Source organism: Mytilus californianus, unplaced genomic scaffold (genome assembly GCF_021869535.1).
Source record: "Mytilus californianus isolate M0D057914Y unplaced genomic scaffold, xbMytCali1.0.p SCAF_6, whole genome shotgun sequence".
Lineage (NCBI taxonomy): Eukaryota > Metazoa > Mollusca > Bivalvia > Mytilida > Mytilidae > Mytilus > Mytilus californianus.
The window spans coordinates 78,295,140-78,318,824 of NW_026262712.1; the positions used below are offsets into that span (position 1 = coordinate 78,295,140).

General features: G+C 35.0%; 1 protein-coding gene across 1 annotated transcript in view; it reads right to left on the reverse strand.

Moving 5' to 3' along the window:
• LOC127705305 (uncharacterized) overlaps nucleotides 1-23,685 on the reverse strand; it is a 56,544-nt gene that overhangs the window by 27,160 nt on the left and 5,699 nt on the right. Inside the window, exon 2 of the mRNA XM_052209625.1 lies at nucleotides 11,408-11,505. Within this exon, the coding sequence (XP_052065585.1) occupies nucleotides 11,408-11,502 (95 nt within the window). The 5' untranslated portion in view covers nucleotides 11,503-11,505. The remainder of the gene's footprint in view (nucleotides 1-11,407; nucleotides 11,506-23,685) is intronic.

Below are 23,685 nucleotides of genomic sequence, written 5' to 3' on the forward strand. Positions count from 1 at the left end.
ATACAGTTCCCTTCGGCAAACCTTTTATCCACACCAAGTGGGATTGAAAGCTTGTTCCAGGCCCTTTTATTCATGAAAATGCCCGGGTGGGAAAGTGCACCAGAAGCTGACAACCACATACCCAATTTCGAATTTTTGTCCATTACGGGTGGTGGCAGCTGTCGCTTTACTCCCACTTCCCTACGGCAAAGTTCTTGACCACAGGTGGTTAGATTGAAAGCTATTACCCATATCTTCAACTGGTATGAATACCTGGGTGGGAAAGTGCACCTGAAGACTTCACTGGTCATCCAAAGTCTAAGGTACCTATCAGTAATGGGTAGGGGCTCATTTTTCAGTCTTTCTATACAGTTCCCTACGGCAAAGCTTTTATCCACACCTAGTGGGATTGAAAGCTTGTTCCAGGCCCTTTTATTCATGAAAATGCCCGGGTGGGAAAGTGCACCAGAAGCTGACAACCACATACCCAATTTCGAATTTTTGTCCATTACGGGTGGTGGCAGCTGTCGCTTTACTCCCACTTCCCTACGGCAAAGTTCTTGACCACAGGTGGTTAGATTGAAAGCTATTACCCATATCTTCAACTGGTATGAATACCTGGGTGGGAAAGTGCACCTGAAGACTTCACTGGTCATCCAAAGTCTAAGGTACCTATCAGTAATGGGTAGGGGCTCATTTTTCAGTCTTTCTATACAGTTCCCTACGGCAAAGCTTTTATCCACACCTAGTGGGATTGAAAGCTTGTTCCAGGCCCTTTTATTCATGAAAATGCCCGGGTGGGAAAGTGCACCAGAAGCTGACAACCACATACCCAATTTCGAATTTTTGTCCATTACGGGTGGTGGCAGCTGTCGCTTTACTCCCACTTCCCTACGGCAAAGTTCTTGACCACAGGTGGTTAGATTGAAAGCTATTACCCATATCTTCAACTGGTATGAATACCTGGGTGGGAAAGTGCACCTGAAGACTTCACTGGTCATCCAAAGTCTAAGGTACCTATCAGTAATGGGTAGGGGCTCATTTTTCAGTCTTTCTATACAGTTCCCTACGGCAAAGCTTTTATCCACACCTAGTGGGATTGAAAGCTTGTTCCAGGCCCTTTTATTCATGAAAATGCCCGGGTGGGAAAGTGCACCAGAAGCTGACAACCACATACCCAATTTCGAATTTTTGTCCATTACGGGTGGTGGCAGCTGTCGCTTTACTCCCACTTCCCTACGGCAAAGTTCTTGACCACAGGTGGTTAGATTGAAAGCTATTACCCATATCTTCAACTGGTATGAATACCTGGGTGGGAAAGTGCACCTGAAGACTTCACTGGTCATCCAAAGTCTAAGGTACCTATCAGTAATGGGTAGGGGCTCATTTTTCAGTCTTTCTATACAGTTCCCTACGGCAAAGCTTTTATCCACACCTAGTGGGATTGAAAGCTTGTTCCAGGCCCTTTTATTCATGAAAATGCCCGGGTGGGAAAGTGCACCAGAAGCTGACAACCACATACCCAATTTCGAATTTTTGTCCATTACGGGTGGTGGCAGCTGTCGCTTTACTCCCACTTCCCTACGGCAAAGTTCTTGACCACAGGTGGTTAGATTGAAAGCTATTACCCATATCTTCAACTGGTATGAATACCTGGGTGGGAAAGTGCACCTGAAGACTTCACTGGTCATCCAAAGTCTAAGGTACCTATCAGTAATGGGTAGGGGCTCATTTTTCAGTCTTTCTATACAGTTCCCTACGGCAAAGCTTTTATCCACACCTAGTGGGATTGAAAGCTTGTTCCAGGCCCTTTTATTCATGAAAATGCCCGGGTGGGAAAGTGCACCAGAAGCTGACAACCACATACCCAATTTCGAATTTTTGTCCATTACGGGTGGTGGCAGCTGTCGCTTTACTCCCACTTCCCTACGGCAAAGTTCTTGACCACAGGTGGTTAGATTGAAAGCTATTACCCATATCTTCAACTGGTATGAATACCTGGGTGGGAAAGTGCACCTGAAGACTTCACTGGTCATCCAAAGTCTAAGGTACCTATCAGTAATGGGTAGGGGCTCATTTTTCAGTCTTTCTATACAGTTCCCTACGGCAAAGCTTTTATCCACACCTAGTGGGATTGAAAGCTTGTTCCAGGCCCTTTTATTCATGAAAATGCCCGGGTGGGAAAGTGCACCAGAAGCTGACAACCACATACCCAATTTCGAATTTTTGTCCATTACGGGTGGTGGCAGCTGTCGCTTTACTCCCACTTCCCTACGGCAAAGTTCTTGACCACAGGTGGTTAGATTGAAAGCTATTACCCATATCTTCAACTGGTATGAATACCTGGGTGGGAAAGTGCACCTGAAGACTTCACTGGTCATCCAAAGTCTAAGGTACCTATCAGTAATGGGTAGGGGCTCATTTTTCAGTCTTTCTATACAGTTCCCTACGGCAAAGCTTTTATCCACACCTAGTGGGATTGAAAGCTTGTTCCAGGCCCTTTTATTCATGAAAATGCCCGGGTGGGAAAGTGCACCAGAAGCTGACAACCACATACCCAATTTCGAATTTTTGTCCATTACGGGTGGTGGCAGCTGTCGCTTTACTCCCACTTCCCTACGGCAAAGTTCTTGACCACAGGTGGTTAGATTGAAAGCTATTACCCATATCTTCAACTGGTATGAATACCTGGGTGGGAAAGTGCACCTGAAGACTTCACTGGTCATCCAAAGTCTAAGGTACCTATCAGTAATGGGTAGGGGCTCATTTTTCAGTCTTTCTATACAGTTCCCTACGGCAAAGCTTTTATCCACACCTAGTGGGATTGAAAGCTTGTTCCAGGCCCTTTTATTCATGAAAATGCCCGGGTGGGAAAGTGCACCAGAAGCTGACAACCACATACCCAATTTCGAATGTTTGTCCATTACGGGTGGTGGCAGCTGTCGCTTTACTCCCACTTCCCTACGGCAAAGTTCTTGACCACAGGTGGTTAGATTGAAAGCTATTACCCATATCTTCAACTGGTATGAATACCTGGGTGGGAAAGTGCACCTGAAGACTTCACTGGTCATCCAAAGTCTAAGGTACCTATCAGTAATGGGTAGGGGCTCATTTTTCAGTCTTTCTATACAGTTCCCTACGGCAAAGCTTTTATCCACACCTAGTGGGATTGAAAGCTTGTTCCAGGCCCTTTTATTCATGAAAATGCCCGGGTGGGAAAGTGCACCAGAAGCTGACAACCACATACCCAATTTCGAATTTTTGTCCATTACGGGTGGTGGCAGCTGTCGCTTTACTCCCACTTCCCTACGGCAAAGTTCTTGACCACAGGTGGTTAGATTGAAAGCTATTACCCATATCTTCAACTGGTATGAATACCTGGGTGGGAAAGTGCACCTGAAGACTTCACTGGTCATCCAAAGTCTAAGGTACCTATCAGTAATGGGTAGGGGCTCATTTTTCAGTCTTTCTATACAGTTCCCTACGGCAAAGCTTTTATCCACACCTAGTGGGATTGAAAGCTTGTTCCAGGCCCTTTTATTCATGAAAATGCCCGGGTGGGAAAGTGCACCAGAAGCTGACAACCACATACCCAATTTCGAATTTTTGTCCATTACGGGTGGTGGCAGCTGTCGCTTTACTCCCACTTCCCTACGGCAAAGTTCTTGACCACAGGTGGTTAGATTGAAAGCTATTACCCATATCTTCAACTGGTATGAATACCTGGGTGGGAAAGTGCACCTGAAGACTTCACTGGTCATCCAAAGTCTAAGGTACCTATCAGTAATGGGTAGGGGCTCATTTTTCAGTCTTTCTATACAGTTCCCTACGGCAAAGCTTTTATCCACACCTAGTGGGATTGAAAGCTTGTTCCAGGCCCTTTTATTCATGAAAATGCCCGGGTGGGAAAGTGCACCAGAAGCTGACAACCACATACCCAATTTCGAATTTTTGTCCATTACGGGTGGTGGCAGCTGTCGCTTTACTCCCACTTCCCTACGGCAAAGTTCTTGACCACAGGTGGTTAGATTGAAAGCTATTACCCATATCTTCAACTGGTATGAATACCTGGGTGGGAAAGTGCACCTGAAGACTTCACTGGTCATCCAAAGTCTAAGGTACCTATCAGTAATGGGTAGGGGCTCATTTTTCAGTCTTTCTATACAGTTCCCTACGGCAAAGCTTTTATCCACACCTAGTGGGATTGAAAGCTTGTTCCAGGCCCTTTTATTCATGAAAATGCCCGGGTGGGAAAGTGCACCAGAAGCTGACAACCACATACCCAATTTCGAATTTTTGTCCATTACGGGTGGTGGCAGCTGTCGCTTTACTCCCACTTCCCTACGGCAAAGTTCTTGACCACAGGTGGTTAGATTGAAAGCTATTACCCATATCTTCAACTGGTATGAATACCTGGGTGGGAAAGTGCACCTGAAGACTTCACTGGTCATCCAAAGTCTAAGGTACCTATCAGTAATGGGTAGGGGCTCATTTTTCAGTCTTTCTATACAGTTCCCTACGGCAAAGCTTTTATCCACACCTAGTGGGATTGAAAGCTTGTTCCAGGCCCTTTTATTCATGAAAATGCCCGGGTGGGAAAGTGCACCAGAAGCTGACAACCACATACCCAATTTCGAATTTTTGTCCATTACGGGTGGTGGCAGCTGTCGCTTTACTCCCACTTCCCTACGGCAAAGTTCTTGACCACAGGTGGTTAGATTGAAAGCTATTACCCATATCTTCAACTGGTATGAATACCTGGGTGGGAAAGTGCACCTGAAGACTTCACTGGTCATCCAAAGTCTAAGGTACCTATCAGTAATGGGTAGGGGCTCATTTTTCAGTCTTTCTATACAGTTCCCTACGGCAAAGCTTTTATCCACACCTAGTGGGATTGAAAGCTTGTTCCAGGCCCTTTTATTCATGAAAATGCCCGGGTGGGAAAGTGCACCAGAAGCTGACAACCACATACCCAATTTCGAATTTTTGTCCATTACGGGTGGTGGCAGCTGTCGCTTTACTCCCACTTCCCTACGGCAAAGTTCTTGACCACAGGTGGTTAGATTGAAAGCTATTACCCATATCTTCAACTGGTATGAATACCTGGGTGGGAAAGTGCACCTGAAGACTTCACTGGTCATCCAAAGTCTAAGGTACCTATCAGTAATGGGTAGGGGCTCATTTTTCAGTCTTTCTATACAGTTCCCTACGGCAAAGCTTTTATCCACACCTAGTGGGATTGAAAGCTTGTTCCAGGCCCTTTTATTCATGAAAATGCCCGGGTGGGAAAGTGCACCAGAAGCTGACAACCACATACCCAATTTCGAATTTTTGTCCATTACGGGTGGTGGCAGCTGTCGCTTTACTCCCACTTCCCTACGGCAAAGTTCTTGACCACAGGTGGTTAGATTGAAAGCTATTACCCATATCTTCAACTGGTATGAATACCTGGGTGGGAAAGTGCACCTGAAGACTTCACTGGTCATCCAAAGTCTAAGGTACCTATCAGTAATGGGTAGGGGCTCATTTTTCAGTCTTTCTATACAGTTCCCTACGGCAAAGCTTTTATCCACACCTAGTGGGATTGAAAGCTTGTTCCAGGCCCTTTTATTCATGAAAATGCCCGGGTGGGAAAGTGCACCAGAAGCTGACAACCACATACCCAATTTCGAATTTTTGTCCATTACGGGTGGTGGCAGCTGTCGCTTTACTCCCACTTCCCTACGGCAAAGTTCTTGACCACAGGTGGTTAGATTGAAAGCTATTACCCATATCTTCAACTGGTATGAATACCTGGGTGGGAAAGTGCACCTGAAGACTTCACTGGTCATCCAAAGTCTAAGGTACCTATCAGTAATGGGTAGGGGCTCATTTTTCAGTCTTTCTATACAGTTCCCTACGGCAAAGCTTTTATCCACACCTAGTGGGATTGAAAGCTTGTTCCAGGCCCTTTTATTCATGAAAATGCCCGGGTGGGAAAGTGCACCAGAAGCTGACAACCACATACCCAATTTCGAATTTTTGTCCATTACGGGTGGTGGCAGCTGTCGCTTTACTCCCACTTCCCTACGGCAAAGTTCTTGACCACAGGTGGTTAGATTGAAAGCTATTACCCATATCTTCAACTGGTATGAATACCTGGGTGGGAAAGTGCACCTGAAGACTTCACTGGTCATCCAAAGTCTAAGGTACCTATCAGTAATGGGTAGGGGCTCATTTTTCAGTCTTTCTATACAGTTCCCTACGGCAAAGCTTTTATCCACACCTAGTGGGATTGAAAGCTTGTTCCAGGCCCTTTTATTCATGAAAATGCCCGGGTGGGAAAGTGCACCAGAAGCTGACAACCACATACCCAATTTCGAATTTTTGTCCATTACGGGTGGTGGCAGCTGTCGCTTTACTCCCACTTCCCTACGGCAAAGTTCTTGACCACAGGTGGTTAGATTGAAAGCTATTACCCATATCTTCAACTGGTATGAATACCTGGGTGGGAAAGTGCACCTGAAGACTTCACTGGTCATCCAAAGTCTAAGGTACCTATCAGTAATGGGTAGGGGCTCATTTTTCAGTCTTTCTATACAGTTCCCTACGGCAAAGCTTTTATCCACACCTAGTGGGATTGAAAGCTTGTTCCAGGCCCTTTTATTCATGAAAATGCCCGGGTGGGAAAGTGCACCCCCGTCCGGCCCTTTTACCCAGTATGGTAAAAATAATAACCATTGTCCTAACTTCAAATTATATGACAGTTATTCAATGGCAAAATATACATTATCATTACTTCTCCTGGAAAAAAATCAGCATAACAGTACCGATATGTGTTGACTGGTTCCCGGAAATTTGGAAGTACAAAAACAGGTACTGAGCAAAATCTGAGCAACAGGGCAAATATTCCCTGCTTTATAATTTCTTTTTTTTATCATTCAAAAGAGACTTTCAACAATGGTCCTATAGTGATCCCAAGTGATTAAACTTTCATTTATACCAAAATAAAACAAATATTTCACTTATTGACAAAGTTTTGGCTATATGCGTAGGAACTGTTTTGTTTGAAATATGTACTACTTTCTTGTATGTTCTTTTTGACCGGGCCGATATAGTAATTCTTTACCTAAAGGGATTTTAAGGAAATACACGATATTTGAGGATGCCGAGAGTATAGAAAGCCGTTATATGATTTTCTACCGCATATAGCGTCTTTCTTGTTCAGTTTAACTTTTTATTTTTCTCACCGTAAATTGACATCTGCACTAATGTACTAAGATTGTTTTATTCTGTTCTACAATACTTTAATACACCTCTGAATCTTGAGACTTGGTTTAGCCGTTATGTACTAAGATTGCCTTTTATTAATTCATCTATACTATATGTAGTTATTGTTACACGTTAAAAATCTTAGTTTAAAGTATCGCAAACAAATAACATTCCAGATACTTTTGGTTTTTTTAACTTGTTTTGTTTTTTTTATTGTATTTTTTTTTTCATTCATTTTTTGCAAGGAACGAAGATCTCGATTTTATATCAATGTATAATGCCATGTAATATAAAATCTTCAAATACTGAATTACTGATTTAGAGCATAAGCCTTGAGCAAGCACGCTACTCACGTTAACTGTTAGAAAGATTGAAATCCAAAGTAAAACTTAAACAAAATTAATTACTTTTTCCTTTCTAAAAAGGATATGTATTTATTATTCCGTCCCCTATTTATTGCAAATGTAGACATACGTGGTCCATTAAACATTTAAAAGCGATATATTACGTATTTCGTATTAGTAGAACGTTGAAGCATAATGTCAATTTGTGATTTTCAGACATATCTCTGAATGATTCTCTAACGTGTTGATGCTCATTGTTAAGTTTAGTGGTCGATAGAATTGGTCGCTAGCTTGATTGGTCGCTGGAATTGGTCGCTAGCTTGAGTCTGGTTTGTAACAGGGGTGGATAATTCATACTTTGTTAAAAACACTCTGATGAAAAAAAAGTTATCAGAAACTGACATCATCATTACGCTTCATGCTTTGATACACACCATATTTTAAAGTTTGAGAACGAATATTTCAGTAGACAGTTGGCACATCTATTGAAATCAACTGTACATAAAAACACACAAGGGAATATTTGTCTACATTCATAATAAAGAATGCAATTTTAGTAAAGTCATACCAGGGACACGCGTTCTCAAATTAACATGCAATTTTAGTAAAGTCATACCAGGGACACGCGTTCTCAAATTAACATGCAATTTTAGTAAAGTCATACCAGGGACACGCGTTCTCAAATTAACATGCAATTTTAGTAAAGTCATACCAGGGACACGCGTTCTCAAATTAACATGCAATTTTAGTAAAGTCATACCAGGGACACGCGTTCTCAAATTAACATGCAATTTTAGTAAAGTCATACCAGGGACACGCGTTCTCAAATTAACATGCAATTTTAGTAAAGTCATACCAGGGACACGCGTTCTCAAATTAACATGCAATTTTAGTAAAGTCATCCCAGGGACACGCGTTCTCAAGTTAGCATACAATTTTAGTAAATTCATATCAGGGACGCGTCTCAAGTTAGCATGCAATTTTAGTTAAGCATGTATTATAAACTCTTCCTGGAATTTTCGCCCTTCCCTTGTATCCTTATGCGTTTGTGAGAATTTGTCATGAAACAATGGTATTATTCGTCGGTGATTAGATCGATAATCACGTTCAAAATGTGTGAATAATTGGAATTAAATAGTATCCGTTTTGATGTCGATTAAGGTGTCTGTATCTGCCGATTAGCACCGGAAGTTTAAAATAAAGTGTAAAATTTCACACAATGCGGAAAGCTTTTTCGTACTGGACATGGACTATTTATATTAAACATTACAGACACTAATTTAATTGTGATAGAATTTAGACAATTTATCACCATGGGATAAATGCAAAATAAAGTTTACAGTAAAACGCCAACACTATAATGATGTATAATACATAAAAAAATCTTAAATATTAAGTTAAAAAAATAAAGTTAAGATTGATTTGGTTCTAATTATTTTAAACCCCATTTGAATAAATGATGTAGATTAAATAATTGATGATATAATTTTTCATCAGATTAATAGAACTGCTGATTACAGGAGAGTAATTTCATGATTTATAAAATTTGATTTGATGTAGTATGCAAAGAAAACATTAATTCTACGCATATCAAATATTTGAAACATACATCAGAAACGACTATATGCATAAATATTTTTAATGAAAGAATTGTAGAATGTGTTGCTATGTTACGCCTAACCTATATATATAGTAATCTGATTGAACAGTAGTATAAAGGACTATGCCAATCATGTTTGAATTGAAACTACATGCAACAGTAGTTGAAGATCGATAACAAGTTGTTAGCGATTGGGACAGACATATGGACAGATACTTTAACCACTTTATATCGCAATGGGGAAAATACATAAAAAAAGAAAAGTTTCAAAGCAGAAACAAGTACACCATAATATAGTATATATCTTTTATATAACATGCGGTGACATTGTTTTTGTGTAATATTTCATGCAATATGTGTCTTGAGTTCGGCCCAACAATGTTTGAACAGCATTTCAATTTTTATTTTAGTTGGTAGAAAAACGGATTATATATTTTTCGCAAAAATCACTGGCTACTCTGTGCCTTAACCTGTGTATCGAGAAGACGTAATTGTAGAAAATGAAAATCTATTGTTCGATGCGCTGTTGTTTTAAATTCATATTAAAAAAGTTACACTTACAATCTAAACAATTTTAAAGACAGGGAAAACAAAATTCACTGAAGTGACATAAAAACCCGAAACAAAATAAGTAACGAAGAAATGATTATGATGTACCCCTTAGTTTCAGTTTAAAAGACGAAGCAGTGTTTATTTTTTTGAAAGTTATTTTTCCTGCATTTTCTAAAATTATTTTAGTCATTTATCTATATAAAGGTGTAAATTTATGCCAAACGATAACCGAAAAAAATATAACAGGCATCAACCAACGACAACTACTGAATTACAGGCTCCTGATTTGGGACAGGCACATATAGAATGTGGCGGGGTTAAATATGTTTATGAGCGACTAACCTTTCCTAACAAAGTACCGATCTAAGAATATTCCCAGTTACCGAGAGCTAGTTCAAAGCCAATAACAACCAATAAATAAATCATATTCTCTCAGGCTAAAGTATCAACCAAAACACACTCAACAGATTCATAATATCGACAGGATCTTAAACCATATTTTTTCATAAATATATAGCAATACATATGCCGTTATTTTTTAATTAATCAAAAACAAAACCAATAAAAGTCATATCCAAAGAAATTTCTACGATGTTAAAATGATATCCTTTAAGAATATATTTATTCAAAAGATCAATAATTTTACTTGGATCGTATTGAAATATTACATGTTTTATAACACCATTACCGTAACATTAGGATTTGATATTCCGTTTTTATTAAAAACTCTCAAACAGCCAAATTTCAAAAATCAAATCTGTGTGTATATAAATGAAATGAGTAAAAGTTTTAAGTAATTTATAGTTACGAAATCCCTGACTTCACAAGTTACAGTTATAACCTGATACATTACGTTCATTAAAATCTGAAACTTTATTGCAGTAATATAGCGAACTAGTTTGGGAATATACGTAAGAAGGGACAAAAGGAACATCACCGTCCATAAAGAAAAACTAACCATAGGGAACGAAACATCGTCGATTTTATCGTAATTATTTTGTTTTGACTTTTTCGCGCGTGAAACTGCAATATCCACATCTAGAAAAGGACAATAATTGCAGTTAATATTATATTCATTTAAAGTGGGTTCCCTTTTTGTACATTTTCGCACTATAATAAGATAATTCTTGATGATTTTAAGGAAAAATATCGTCAAGGTAATAGTAACTGTTATTGAATAAATAAATTAAATGGAATTTAAACTGAACTTTACTGAGTTTTGCCATAACTTGTGACTCATAACAATACAGGAACAAGTCTGTTATAAAAGGGGCACAATTTGTGCCCATAGGAGTACCTACAACCTGTCAATAAACTTTCTTGCAGAAACTTATACAAATGTTGTCAAGGAGCAAATTTACAGCTATAATCATTCATCACAGTTCCAGTAAATATATATCTAGCATATTTACTTTTTTATTAGAGAAGAAGGTCTTAAATGAGTTGCAGCAAATATATTGTTTTATCTCTTTTTAGTTATTCGTATATCATTATAACAATATCGCAAATGCGGAAATGCTGTTTGGTCAACTTTTTAAATAATCAAAAGAATAACTTCAGAGTCTGTCAAATTAACTTACATATGAAATGGAGACAGCAAATTACCTTGCCGTTGCCTTTATTTTCATAATCAAAGTAATGGACAGACTCATTTGTTATAAAAATCCAACATTTTGCATACCTTCGGGCATCCTCTTCTCTTTGGTCGGCACGTAGATGTTCAATTAATTGTAGAACTATGATTAAATATATACACCTCCATAAACATTGATGCATTTCCTGAAATTAAAAAAAAAAATTTAAAACGAAATATATATAAGACTGAGAATATTGAAATGAAACGATATTGGGTAGATGTCATTGTATTTGTCTAATTTATGTAAACTGACTCGCATGACATATCTAAACTTCCGAAAAAGTTATTGATGGGACCACTACTTGTAGCAATAATGCATGTTTGTTTAACATTCATTTAAGCTCAAACTACTAACAGCTGTCCAAATGCTTAGAACTTTGTATCTTTTATACAGGTATAAAAAACATAAAACTAGTAAATTTCATTTGATTCACTTAAACATCTTGAAACTTGTAATCCTCACTATATTTATCGTAAAAATTACACTTAGGAAAAATTGAGCTGAGATGTATTTGGATAATCTTTGCTTTCGTCCTATAGATCTAACGTTTCTACATAATTTTTATTCTCTGGCTTTTAAATGCTTAGGTTTGAGCTTTTAGATACAAACTATACTAGCAGAAATCGTCCTCGGTCAACTTTAAGCCCGGTTATCACTTTTTTTTTCACTAAGTTTTCTTTGACCGGTTTTCTTTGACCGGGTAAACTTGGTCCAAGTCATCTGTTGTCACTATTAAAATCATTCATCAAAAACTGGATAATTCCCGTCCAAGTCCATCCAAGTTTCAAGAAAAAATAGGATGAGATTTTATTCATTCAAGTCAAGGAAAGTTTTTGATCAAAGTTTTCTTTGACGATTGTCACTATAAAAAAAATCCATCAAAAACTTTGACCAAGAAAACTTATACGAGGAAGTTGCAACTTCAATTTTATGTTTAATTTAACTACATAATTTATCAATGGAAAGTTTAAAATGCATTCAAAATTTTATAAAGCACATTAAAAAGTATCTTTTTATGTACATGTGATATTATTACTTGTACATAATAGTGTTACTTGTTACATCGGTCTATATTTTGAAATAGTAAAAGCAATGTAATTGCGCACTTTCAAACGCGAAATAAACAAGAATTAGCTTCAACAAAGAAGAAATTAAATGAATATATTTTGGTTTGATGTGTGAAAACAAATTCTAATTTCATTAAAAACGTGTAAATAAAGACATTGCAGAAGACGTATTTTCTTAATCAATATAAGTTGCATTGTTAATGTTGTTATCATTTTACAAATTACTTAGCTGCTTGTATTTTGATAGTTGTCATGATGCTAGAACCATTAAGAAATAGTTTGTAAAACAGTTATAGTTATTTATAATGTTTGATCAGACATTGAATTCTAATCCAACTAATGGAAGGAATTCAGGATTTCCTAGAAACAGCCTGTATTTATAGAAATTCGAAAACAAATTAACGTTTACAGTTCTTTGTTGATATAGACACCGGATTATTCAGCTACAATTAAGATTCATTCAGTTTTTGGAGAGAAAATTAGAAATATTTCTTTACAGCTTTGTTAAAATCTAGGTGGTGTTTGTATGAGCTTCTTTCAGAATAGCCCCTTTCTGTCTTAACTGGTTGCTGAAAAGATATCTTTTCAAAGACATGTTTTGCAACTAAACGATACAAAAAAATTAAATGACATCTGAGGTCCAAATACGGTCTACAGAAATATAAGACAAGTGTGTATACAAAATGTCAAGATCTGAACTGCCTAGAGTTAAATAATTGAATAAATTTCAAAAAATCTATTACAGATCTGTCATCAACATAAAATTCCGTGCTTTGAGTCTGTGTATGATTCACTAGTTTGACTTTTTTTTTATATATATGTCAATTTTATATAATGGTTAGAAGAGTGTTAAAGCGGCGAGTGTGTCAAGAAGGAAGATGTAGCAAAACATGGCTGATACAACCAACAAATAGACACAGACCAACACACAGGTGTTAACGACAGACCACACAGAAACAACAAGAACCAAAAAAATATTTGCATATTAACAGGTGCTTCGAAAAGCCAAAAATATTCTGATCCGACTGCAGACTATTGTATTATTGTTTATTTAACCATAATATAGTTAAATCTTTTTAAAGTTAATGACTGAAGTAGACGAGTTTTCTGATATAAATCTTTACAAATCTTCTCCCCACATCACCAATCTATAATTCAAGATTTAAATTGTAGTACAGACACAAGCTTTAAAAAAACAAACCCACAAGTTAATGATAATAGTACCAATAATAATAATAATAATAATGCACGTAAATGGGATGTAATGCCTAGTATATTGACTCGCCACTTAATATAACTAGTCCAATAATCTATAGGAGCCTATATCCCGTGTATTTGTCAGTGTAGTAAAATTTTACGCTCAGCAGATGCAAAGAGAGCTTTAGGTGTTCATTTTTGTTTGCTTCTTGGAAGCTGTTGGCTTTCTCTTTAATTATTATCCTGTGCACTGATTGTTATTATAAAAATATTTTTCACACTCTTTTGTACTTCTGGATATCAAAACAAAGCTTTAAAGTTTGTCAATTAATTAATGGGCTATACAGTTCTGTGACTTCGTGTAAATTTTAAACCTTTTTATCAAATGAGGTTACGTCATAACATTTTCAAGGAAAAAATCGATCGTGTCTTGTCATTCATGCACAGACGTATGTTTTTATGATCTTGTTTGTAGCTCTGTGCAATTTGACTAAAGTTTGTATTTGACTTTGTAACCGATATCAAGACAAATTATAAACAAACAAAAACCAAACCTAAATTAAGATTGCTCAAGGGACAGGGGTGGTAACCGCTTCCGGTGCTCGAGATAACAATCGACGCAATTTCCTCAAACCAAGACATTATCGAAATTAATATCAAATTTTCCTAGATATTTAATTGTAATATCGGTAATAGTGCGAACAAACCAACACAAGAGATTCGTAAAGTAATATTCATTTAATTAGACAATTTCTTGTTCCTGTTTGCTATAATAAGACCCTTTATGGTTCTCGAATAAAAATGATACCAATTTTATGGAATGAAAATTATGCTTTTTCAATTTTTTATCATTCATTGAATATGATTGACATGATAAAAATAGAACTAAATAACATGTGTTTGCGTTATACAAGTTTAACGATGCTAGTAATAAATTTTTGCTTGCACTTTTTCCGAAACGTTTTTGATGATATGCATGTTACATTACTTTTGAATCGATGTCGTTGGTTAAATATTTTCGAAATTAGTAACAGAAATCACAAGGCAATCTTACTTTTGGCCTGAAATAATTTTCCTGGAAATATTTTGATATGAAAGTCACATTACATTCATCAACTTAAGTAAAAATCTGAAACTCATTTCTCTTAAAGAATATACCTTTAAATTTTCTATTTCTATATTGAAATGACATAGTAAAACTTAAAACTCGTATAGTGGCGTAGAGATATTTATAATAATACAAGTTAAAATTGGAAACCGTAAAATTAATATTATCAATTAAAATGAGGAACATTTTTGTTGACTTTGCATTTAAAGTAAAAAACGACTTTCATATTTTTCAAATTGATTTGTGTTTTTTATTTTGAAATATTCTAGATCTGCAGTTTACGCCCATAACTTTTTCGTTTGTACAATTTTGTATGTACTTTTCCCTTGTTAAAAACATTGGTTGAGTGCTGCACATACTGACAAAATGAAATTGTCCTTAAAAAGATAATACTTATTTCTTCAAAAAGCATAAAAAAATATTTTGTTTTTGGATTTTCGATTATTAAACGTTGTTGAACTAATGTTGCCTATCTTTCTATTTTCTGTTAACACAATTATTCCTCTATAAAGGCATTTCGTTTGAAATATTAAGACAGTTTCTTTCCAAACCTTTTACTGCTAACCAGGATCTATATAATTGTATTTTTCTTATATATCAGTTATCCAAGTCATTTATTTTTGCACTTCATTAAACCGATAACCAATTTAATTAAGCTAATATGGAAAATAAACACAAAACAATCATTTACATCTGTACCTCTAAAAAGATGAGCCTGATATAGGCCTTCCTCCAAATGTGTACTTAATACAGCAAATATCACGTTTTAATAACTACTATACTAGGACTTCCTTTGAAGTACACGCACATTATGTGACCACGAGATTGATGTAATGTACTAGTATTGGTACTTACAAAAATGTTCTACACCTTGGTCAATACCAATCTTGTTCAATTAGTTTTTCTGTATATGTATGATTTATTACATGCACGATTCATATTGTTGGTGAATTCTTTTTTTTTTACAGATTTAGTTGCAGCAACTCATTGATTAAATCCTTGAGTCAAAGTCGACCTAATCAAATATAAAATTGGGCTTAGCTTTCTGACCCTTTTCGTTTCAAGCTATCGATGTATTGATTTATTTCTGAATTTATTTCGTTGAACGGCATCTCTCATTTCATCAGAAACGCTTTAAATTAAAAGCTTCAAAAGCTTAAGATTTACATATAGATATATTTCTATCATAAAAATTAAGCCCAATAAGACCTGCACAAGCGTCTTTGCCACTTAAATGATAAGTACAGCCAGCGTGCATTAATAGGTATGTTTTTTTTAAACTAAAATGAGTATTTTCTTACCATATGTACTGTTAATATAATTTTAACCTCAGTTCGACCATTGAGAAATATGCAAATGAAATGTCTTTATACATAAATGCCAAGTTATGAGATTTATGAAGGATACAATAAACAATCCAGTTAGATCAATCACTGAAAGTAAATAATTTTGTTTATTTGTGAAGTTTTATTGGAAACACAATTTGATTAAGTTTTGACCAATATAGCGAATTAGGCTTGTTATCTTCCGAAATTATCATGTAAGTGGTCATTTTACTTTACAACTTCCACAAGAAACTATAGCGACCAATAACTAACGTACAAAGATGACCAACATAATGGTCGTACATGTATTACTATAGATTTATAAACTAGTAAGGACTTGATGAATTATCCCATAATTTGTTCCGTTTGTGACAAATTAAATAATCATCCTACACACATGAACAAAATTAAACAATGTTAAATTCGCAATTTTTACCACTTGAAGCTTCTAAAGTTGCGATATAGAACAGTGTTCCATATACAATGTTTATATGAAACTTGATTCCAATCGTAGTCACTCTGTCAAAGTACTCGGTTTTAGACGATGTTATTTTACGTCACATTTACGTTTGTTGGTCACAAACTTTATATCAGAGCAAAGGTACGAGTATCTTCCTTGTGATAATTTCCATGTCGCGGTTATAACAAATACGATTAAAGATAAAATATCCACATTTCTGTTGGTAGGGTTGAACAATGTTCTAACAATACAGCGAAGTTTGTATAACTTTAAGCGGACACAATGACCTGATCAGTTTAAGGATGCATAGAACCAGTTTGACCATTTAATTAACGCGTAAATGACGTAAAAAAAACAGTATATTAAAAGGTTATTGTATGGTAAAAGGAATAATATCATGGATTAAGCCTTTAACTTGAATGCGGAATAGATATCTTTAGATAAAACGGAAAGGTGCATAGCAACTACATACCGTTTTAAAAAAAAAATCTGTAAACTAAATTGAGAGGAATCGCAATTAAAATGATGCATTTTTCGCCGCTTTTTACGTACCATCTTTACATTTATAGATCTATTTCATCAAACAATGTTTTATTGTTTCTCTTACAGTATAAAAGCTATATGCATAGAATTTGTTTTCTATATTCAGATGCAGTTTGGAGTTCTAAAAGGAGAATACCCTCCAAACTAGACATCTTAGTGTTAAATAAACAATGGGAAGCTGAGATTTGAAAAAATGAGGTAAATCGGGTTATTTACACGAGAGAGAAAAAAAAATCATTCAACTTTAACACACATCTCCATAGACAAAGAAATTTATTGAAAAATAATAAAATTAAACTGATGTTTTTGTTTATTAATGCCGTAAATGAATTTCAAGTGTAAAGCAGACGTGTAAGTTGTTGAAAATTAGATATAGTGAAGCATTTTAATGCATGCTTGTCTGTATTGTTTCATTGAAACCGTGTGATTTTTCACACCATTGATAAAGATGAACTGAACATGTTGTTGATCATGAACAAAACATAGAAACATTTTTAAATGATGTTGATCGTATCTTAAAGGCACCAAAATTGATGTTTTTAATCTGTAGTGTTATCGGAATTTTTTCAAAGTAAACCTTAATTAGTCAAAGGTAATATATGTTACAAACTTCCATTAACTACAGCAGATATTCAGTACTAATAACATGATCTATCATGTTTTTAAGCCATCCGCATTTAGGTTAATGACTGAGTTAATAGTTGACCAAATTTACTTAAAAAAGAAAACAGTAATCCTAAAATGGCGTTTTTCAATTTAAAATATAAAGTGTGCCAGACATTGTAGATTGTATTACTATAGTTCATAAATGGTATTGATCTGTTGAATACTATAAATGTACCTTAACATTTTAGATTTGATTTTCTATCTGAGAAGAGAAAATGTTTAAATTAATAAAGAGACTTGCCGAAAGGTATCTTTAAAAAGAGTCCCTTTCTCGTTGAAATGACTAGAACTTGCATGCAATATTGATAACAATCTAACCTTTCTTGTGCTGTTCGGATATGAAAATGTACTTTTTAAATTAATACCTTTCGGCAAGATGTTTTCATTAAGCATTTCACTTCCAACTTAAATACCTTTTTAAGTTTAAACGTCGCTTTCCGTTTCTTTATTGCTTCAAATTTTATCGAGAAATACGTTTCTGATTGCGTTACGAACTTTCTTGAACACAACCTAAACTAAATGTTATGCAATGTTTGATAAAAATTCGGGTATCTGTAGATCTTAGTACTTTTATTTTCAAGGACTACGTTATTTTGAGTCATTTCTTCAAAAGCAGTTACACATTCCAGTTGTAACGATAATGATTGAGCCCAAGTAACAGGAAACAACTATGATTGTGCCCATATTTTTCAGTCCAGAAATTAGTAAAAGCTGAAAATCAAATGTTAGGTCTTATAATACGCTTGTATTTATCAATAGATTAAACTGGAAAGATGAATACACAGTGACACACAAAACGTTTTCTTTCTTCACAATCCTTCTCTGTCTGACATCCGGTTTCAATATTTGTCACAAAGATGATAATTTTTATTCAAATTTTAGTCATATGGAAAGGTTGTGTTTCAGCAGATATTCATCTTAACCTTTCTTTGACCTTGCTAATGTGTATATGTGTGTTTCTGTGAAAATAATAATTTTTATTTTCGTATTGAATTCTCAACTCATTTCAACAGGAATATTATATTTATATCTGTGAATTAGAGTCATGACCATAATTTGGTAAGACAAAACATCAATATGACGGAGATGAAGTTAGACGTTCATCAGACAGCAACAAAACGACACCACCAAAAAACCTCAAAAGACAAGTATCGGTCAACTTAGTCTTCAACCAAAGAGTGAACACTGATGTTGTGAGTTCGAATCCCGCACGGGACAGGTGCACTCGACTCCAATCTTAATTGTCTAGGACTGTCAGTTTTCATACCGAAGGTCGGTGGTTCTCCCTGGGCACTCCGGCTTCCTCCACCAATAAAAACTGACCGCCACGAAATAGCACATTTAGCGCTGAAATTGGCGTTAAACACCAATCAATCAATCAATCAATCGTCAACCAAAGAAAGGTGTTAACTAACAATATGCCGAGCTCTGACTGAATCACCTCAAATCTAAAAAATAAATCAATTGAGCAGAAGCTATCAAAGATCTGCCATCACCTTCATAGATACATGTAGTATTCTAATTTGTCTACGTATTATTTACTAGTTCTAGTATCAATTGGTTATATAAGATTATGGTTTTAATTATTCTTGATGGAGTTAGATGATATGGAATATAAAGATGTAATGAAACATTTAAAGATAATTGTCGAATTTGAATCGACATAAAAAAATCTGTAAATTTGCACAAAGCTCAGTGCATAGAATTTATTTATATTAATATAATAGAATATTCGTTTGTGCATTAAAAATAAAAGAAACATTCTAGGAAGCTTTATGACGCGCTCATATAACGCAAGTCAAAAAGTACATTTTCGATTTTTGTTTGTTTTACAAATTATGTTTTGAATGACTTTTACAACCGGGTTTTACACAATCGAGCTTTAATTGACATATTATCCAATTTAATATATATTAACCAATACATTTTCAGTTATGTTCTTGTTCAATATACAACTAATTATATCTGTTACGTGCTGAAAATTACATAGAAAAACATCACAGGAAGAAAACCATTTTCTATTTGTTATTTTCATTAATTATTTCTCTCAAATAAATGAGACCGTTTCTATTTCACTTGATTTGAATGGGTTTCAAATTCAAATAGAATATTTTTCAACTGATTATTTTCGAAAATTGCAGGCCATGAAACCTAATTGTTCTAAAACGAGGCTCATTGTTTAGTTTCATACTGTTTGTTTGAATGTATTACGTAAACTTATGTGCAAGTAATGACACACTTTGGTAAGACTATTTCTTTGTTTATAAATTCAATATTATCGGTCATAGTTTTACATTAAAGAGCATTACAGTTAGCGTAAACAAGTATAAATAAAATTATCGAACTCCAAGGAAATTCAAAAGAGGGAAGTCCGTAGTGCTGTTAAAGCATCGTCAACAGATAATCTTGAAGAGATTTCGTATCCTATTTTTAATTTTCAACTCGAAAACAAGACAAGCTGAACAAACTTTTGTTTGAAGAAATTCTTCCATAATGGTAATATATGTAAGCATTTGAAAGAGATTTCAACAAATATAAAACTTTATTTTCAAACGCAAAATAAATCTGTTGTGACGTACATTCAAAGCCTATTATGTTGAAAAAGGGGGAGAAGATACAAAGAAGACTATAAAAACCGGAAGTCTAAGATAAACAGACAACTCCATGGCCAAAGAGAAAAATGGCGAACGAACGGACGAAATTAGTCCCCTAAACACGAGCAAAATGAAACCCACCCGAACCAGAGATTAGCCCAGGTTGTCCAGAAGAGTAAGCAGTTTACTCCACTAGTCATCGTTGATCACTCATATCCGGTGATAAGGCATTATTTAATTTTCAATATCTTACATCTCTCGTCTACGCCTTATCCATCAACTTATTCATAAACCATCGGTACATGTAAATTATCTAGCCCTAAAACTTGACCGAATGTAAAATAAAGACACCCATTGATTGTCTGATTATATGAAGGGAGTCCATTTTCAAATTTCCCCATGCTATAAGTTTGCTGAAAGTTTGAGTTTTTTTTTTGCTATAATCTTAAAAATACTAATATTACGATACTTTAGTTCTGAGTTTTTTCGTGACCGATTTTATTTACACACAAAAGACATGTGATAACGTTAAAAATCCATGTTGGGATTAATACAACATCAACTTGGGGGAGGGGGGGGTTGGGTTGGTAGGGGGTAGGGGGACGTCACCTTACGGTAAGTTTTCATCAGGATGAGGGGCCAAAATTAAAAAGTGTGGCAGAATTTGTCAAGTAGAAATCTATTTTAAACTTGATATTTGCTGATTTATCTTGTTAAGAACTAGGCGGGTGAATAGAATAATGTCACGTGATACAACTTGTGTAACCTCCACATTGAAAACCATCTATCTTTTATTAGTATCGCTCCTGTGTTTTCAGTAATGATTACGTTTAACGATTGTAGCATCCTTGTGTGATTATTTTTTTTAAAATATTATTTTATGAATAGCGAAAGACCATATGAAATAACATTAATGTTGCGTGACGTTATGACGTAATTATAAAATGGCTGTACGGAAGTCCTACAAAATATGACAGCAATATGTAAAAACTAAATTTGGTAAAAATTGCTTACAATTTATCTAAAATCAACATTTAGACCAGTATGAAAATAAGGAGATGGTGTATGATTGCAAATGAGACAACTATCAAACAGCTACATGGATGCTTTAAAACAGTTGGACAAAGCTTTACTCTTTAGATCGTCACAAAGCACACAAATCAACTGACAAAAAAGTACTGATCTAAGAGTAGAATACTCGCACATACTGAAAGTGAGTACGAAACCCAAAATAAATCATGTTTCCCAGAATAAAGTATCAACCAGTACTCATCCAACAGATTTAATGTATCAACGTCTGCGAATGACCTTGTGGAATGCCAATATATACGTATCGACAAGATATAAGCCAATTAATGGTAAAAACTGTATATAGTAGTTCATATTAAGTTGAAACTTTATATGGTAGTTCATATTAAGTTGAAACTGTATATAGTAGTTCATATTAACTTAAGTTGTTACTTCTACAGGTTCATTCATACGATAATAAACAGGTCGAAGTCAAAAAAGCTGTTGAAATAAAGCTGTTGACCGAGATATACTTCAACGAGAACTTACTAAAAGCATTCAATTTATTGAGAAGCCTCACTAATGCAGCTTATGTAATTACAACCATTGCAAACAATAGAACAGAAAACTTAAGTTATAATGAAGACATTAGTTTTTTTACGTGACCTTACATTCTTCATTACTATTGTATGCCTTGTTAGATCGTGTACGCAAGATGCTGCTCATATTTTGATCTTTTTTCTGTATATTGTGTAACTCCTGACCGTTTTTTTTTAAAGGAATGCTCTAGCAACTTCTTTTTCGTTTTAATTTGTTGCCGAAAGAACGCATCTAATTAACACTTCTGACAAATATGAAGAATTATTGATATTTTTACTACTTTTTGTCCACCTTGGTTCCAGAACTAATTGAGGTATTACTGATTTTATCGCAAAAACGAAATTACAGACCTATTCATATTTCCCTAACATTTTGACATAGAAATATATTATATACATTCTTTATTGAAGAAAACTCCATGTATGAACATGATATTTTGAATTTCACCGGCAAAGATCTTGTATTCTTTAATATATTTAAAATTGAAAAAAAAACGATTATACTATGCATCTACAAACAAGCGTCATCCTCGAAAACTAGTCATCCACATAGATCAAGCAATACAAAAATCGGAGATTCTAGATTCGAGCTTATCTAATGAAGGTTATTTCTGAGACAATTTACGCAGTTAGGTCGTTATCATATGTAAATATAAATACAAACGTGATTTCAAAATGATTGATGTAAACGCATACATTTTAGACATCATCCGGACTACATAACACACCATAGATAACTACATTTCAAACCTGCAAACGTTGCTTAATGTTCTACTCATGGAATCTAAGTTCTTTAGAAGCTGTTAGTTTAAACAATATTAATTTAAATAAACCAATACATAGTATATAATTCTGATACATGAAATAAATGGGATTCAGAAAGCTGTTATTCATGAAATTTTTAAGGAACGAATTGGTCATGTGCAAAGACACTATCATTATTCTGTATTAGGAAATGATGTAAAAAGAAAAAAATCAAAAATTAATATGCTTTAACTATAGTATCAATATTATAGTTAATCCTAAAGCAAGTTCAGACACAATTGGGCTTTAAAATCGTTAAAAAATAAAAATAAAAATATCAGTATTTTCTTAGCAAGACCTCGTTAAAAGCTATTTTCTTTTTACTCTATATTATAAACACATTTTGGGTATTTGCGACCATATGACCAAATTAAATTTGCGTCAAGATGGCTCAGAACTGCAATTTCTAATACTGAATAAGAAGGATATGCTAAACCAGAACCCGTATTTTAGAAGTAAAGCTATTTGTCTTTCAGATACAAATTAATACACTTTGCACAAGACTTTCCTTCAGTGCAGTTTACTATATCAATATACACCAATTTTGCCATACTTGATCCCAATAAGCAGACAAGAAAGACTTCCAAGCCATCGATTGTTTGCCAGTATACTACAACGATTTATGTTTGCTTACATGCGAAATGATTGAGAGATTAAATGTGGCATGTCAACATGATATAGATGAAGATCTACACACATTTTATCTGACAGTATTTTCAAAACACCGGAAACACCTACTTTTTTCAGGTCAAAAATATAATTGTACCATTAAAAATACCAGAATGAGTTTGATTTGTGACTGTTATGCTGAATGTTATGAGATTGGAGTGAATTTTAATCTTACTGTTAGTCAATAAAATCGTTGATATTTAGTGTTCGTGTTCGGGGCCCTTCTTTAATAGGATGTTAGAATTTCCAAATGGCAAAGTGTTTTTGTTCAACACGTACATG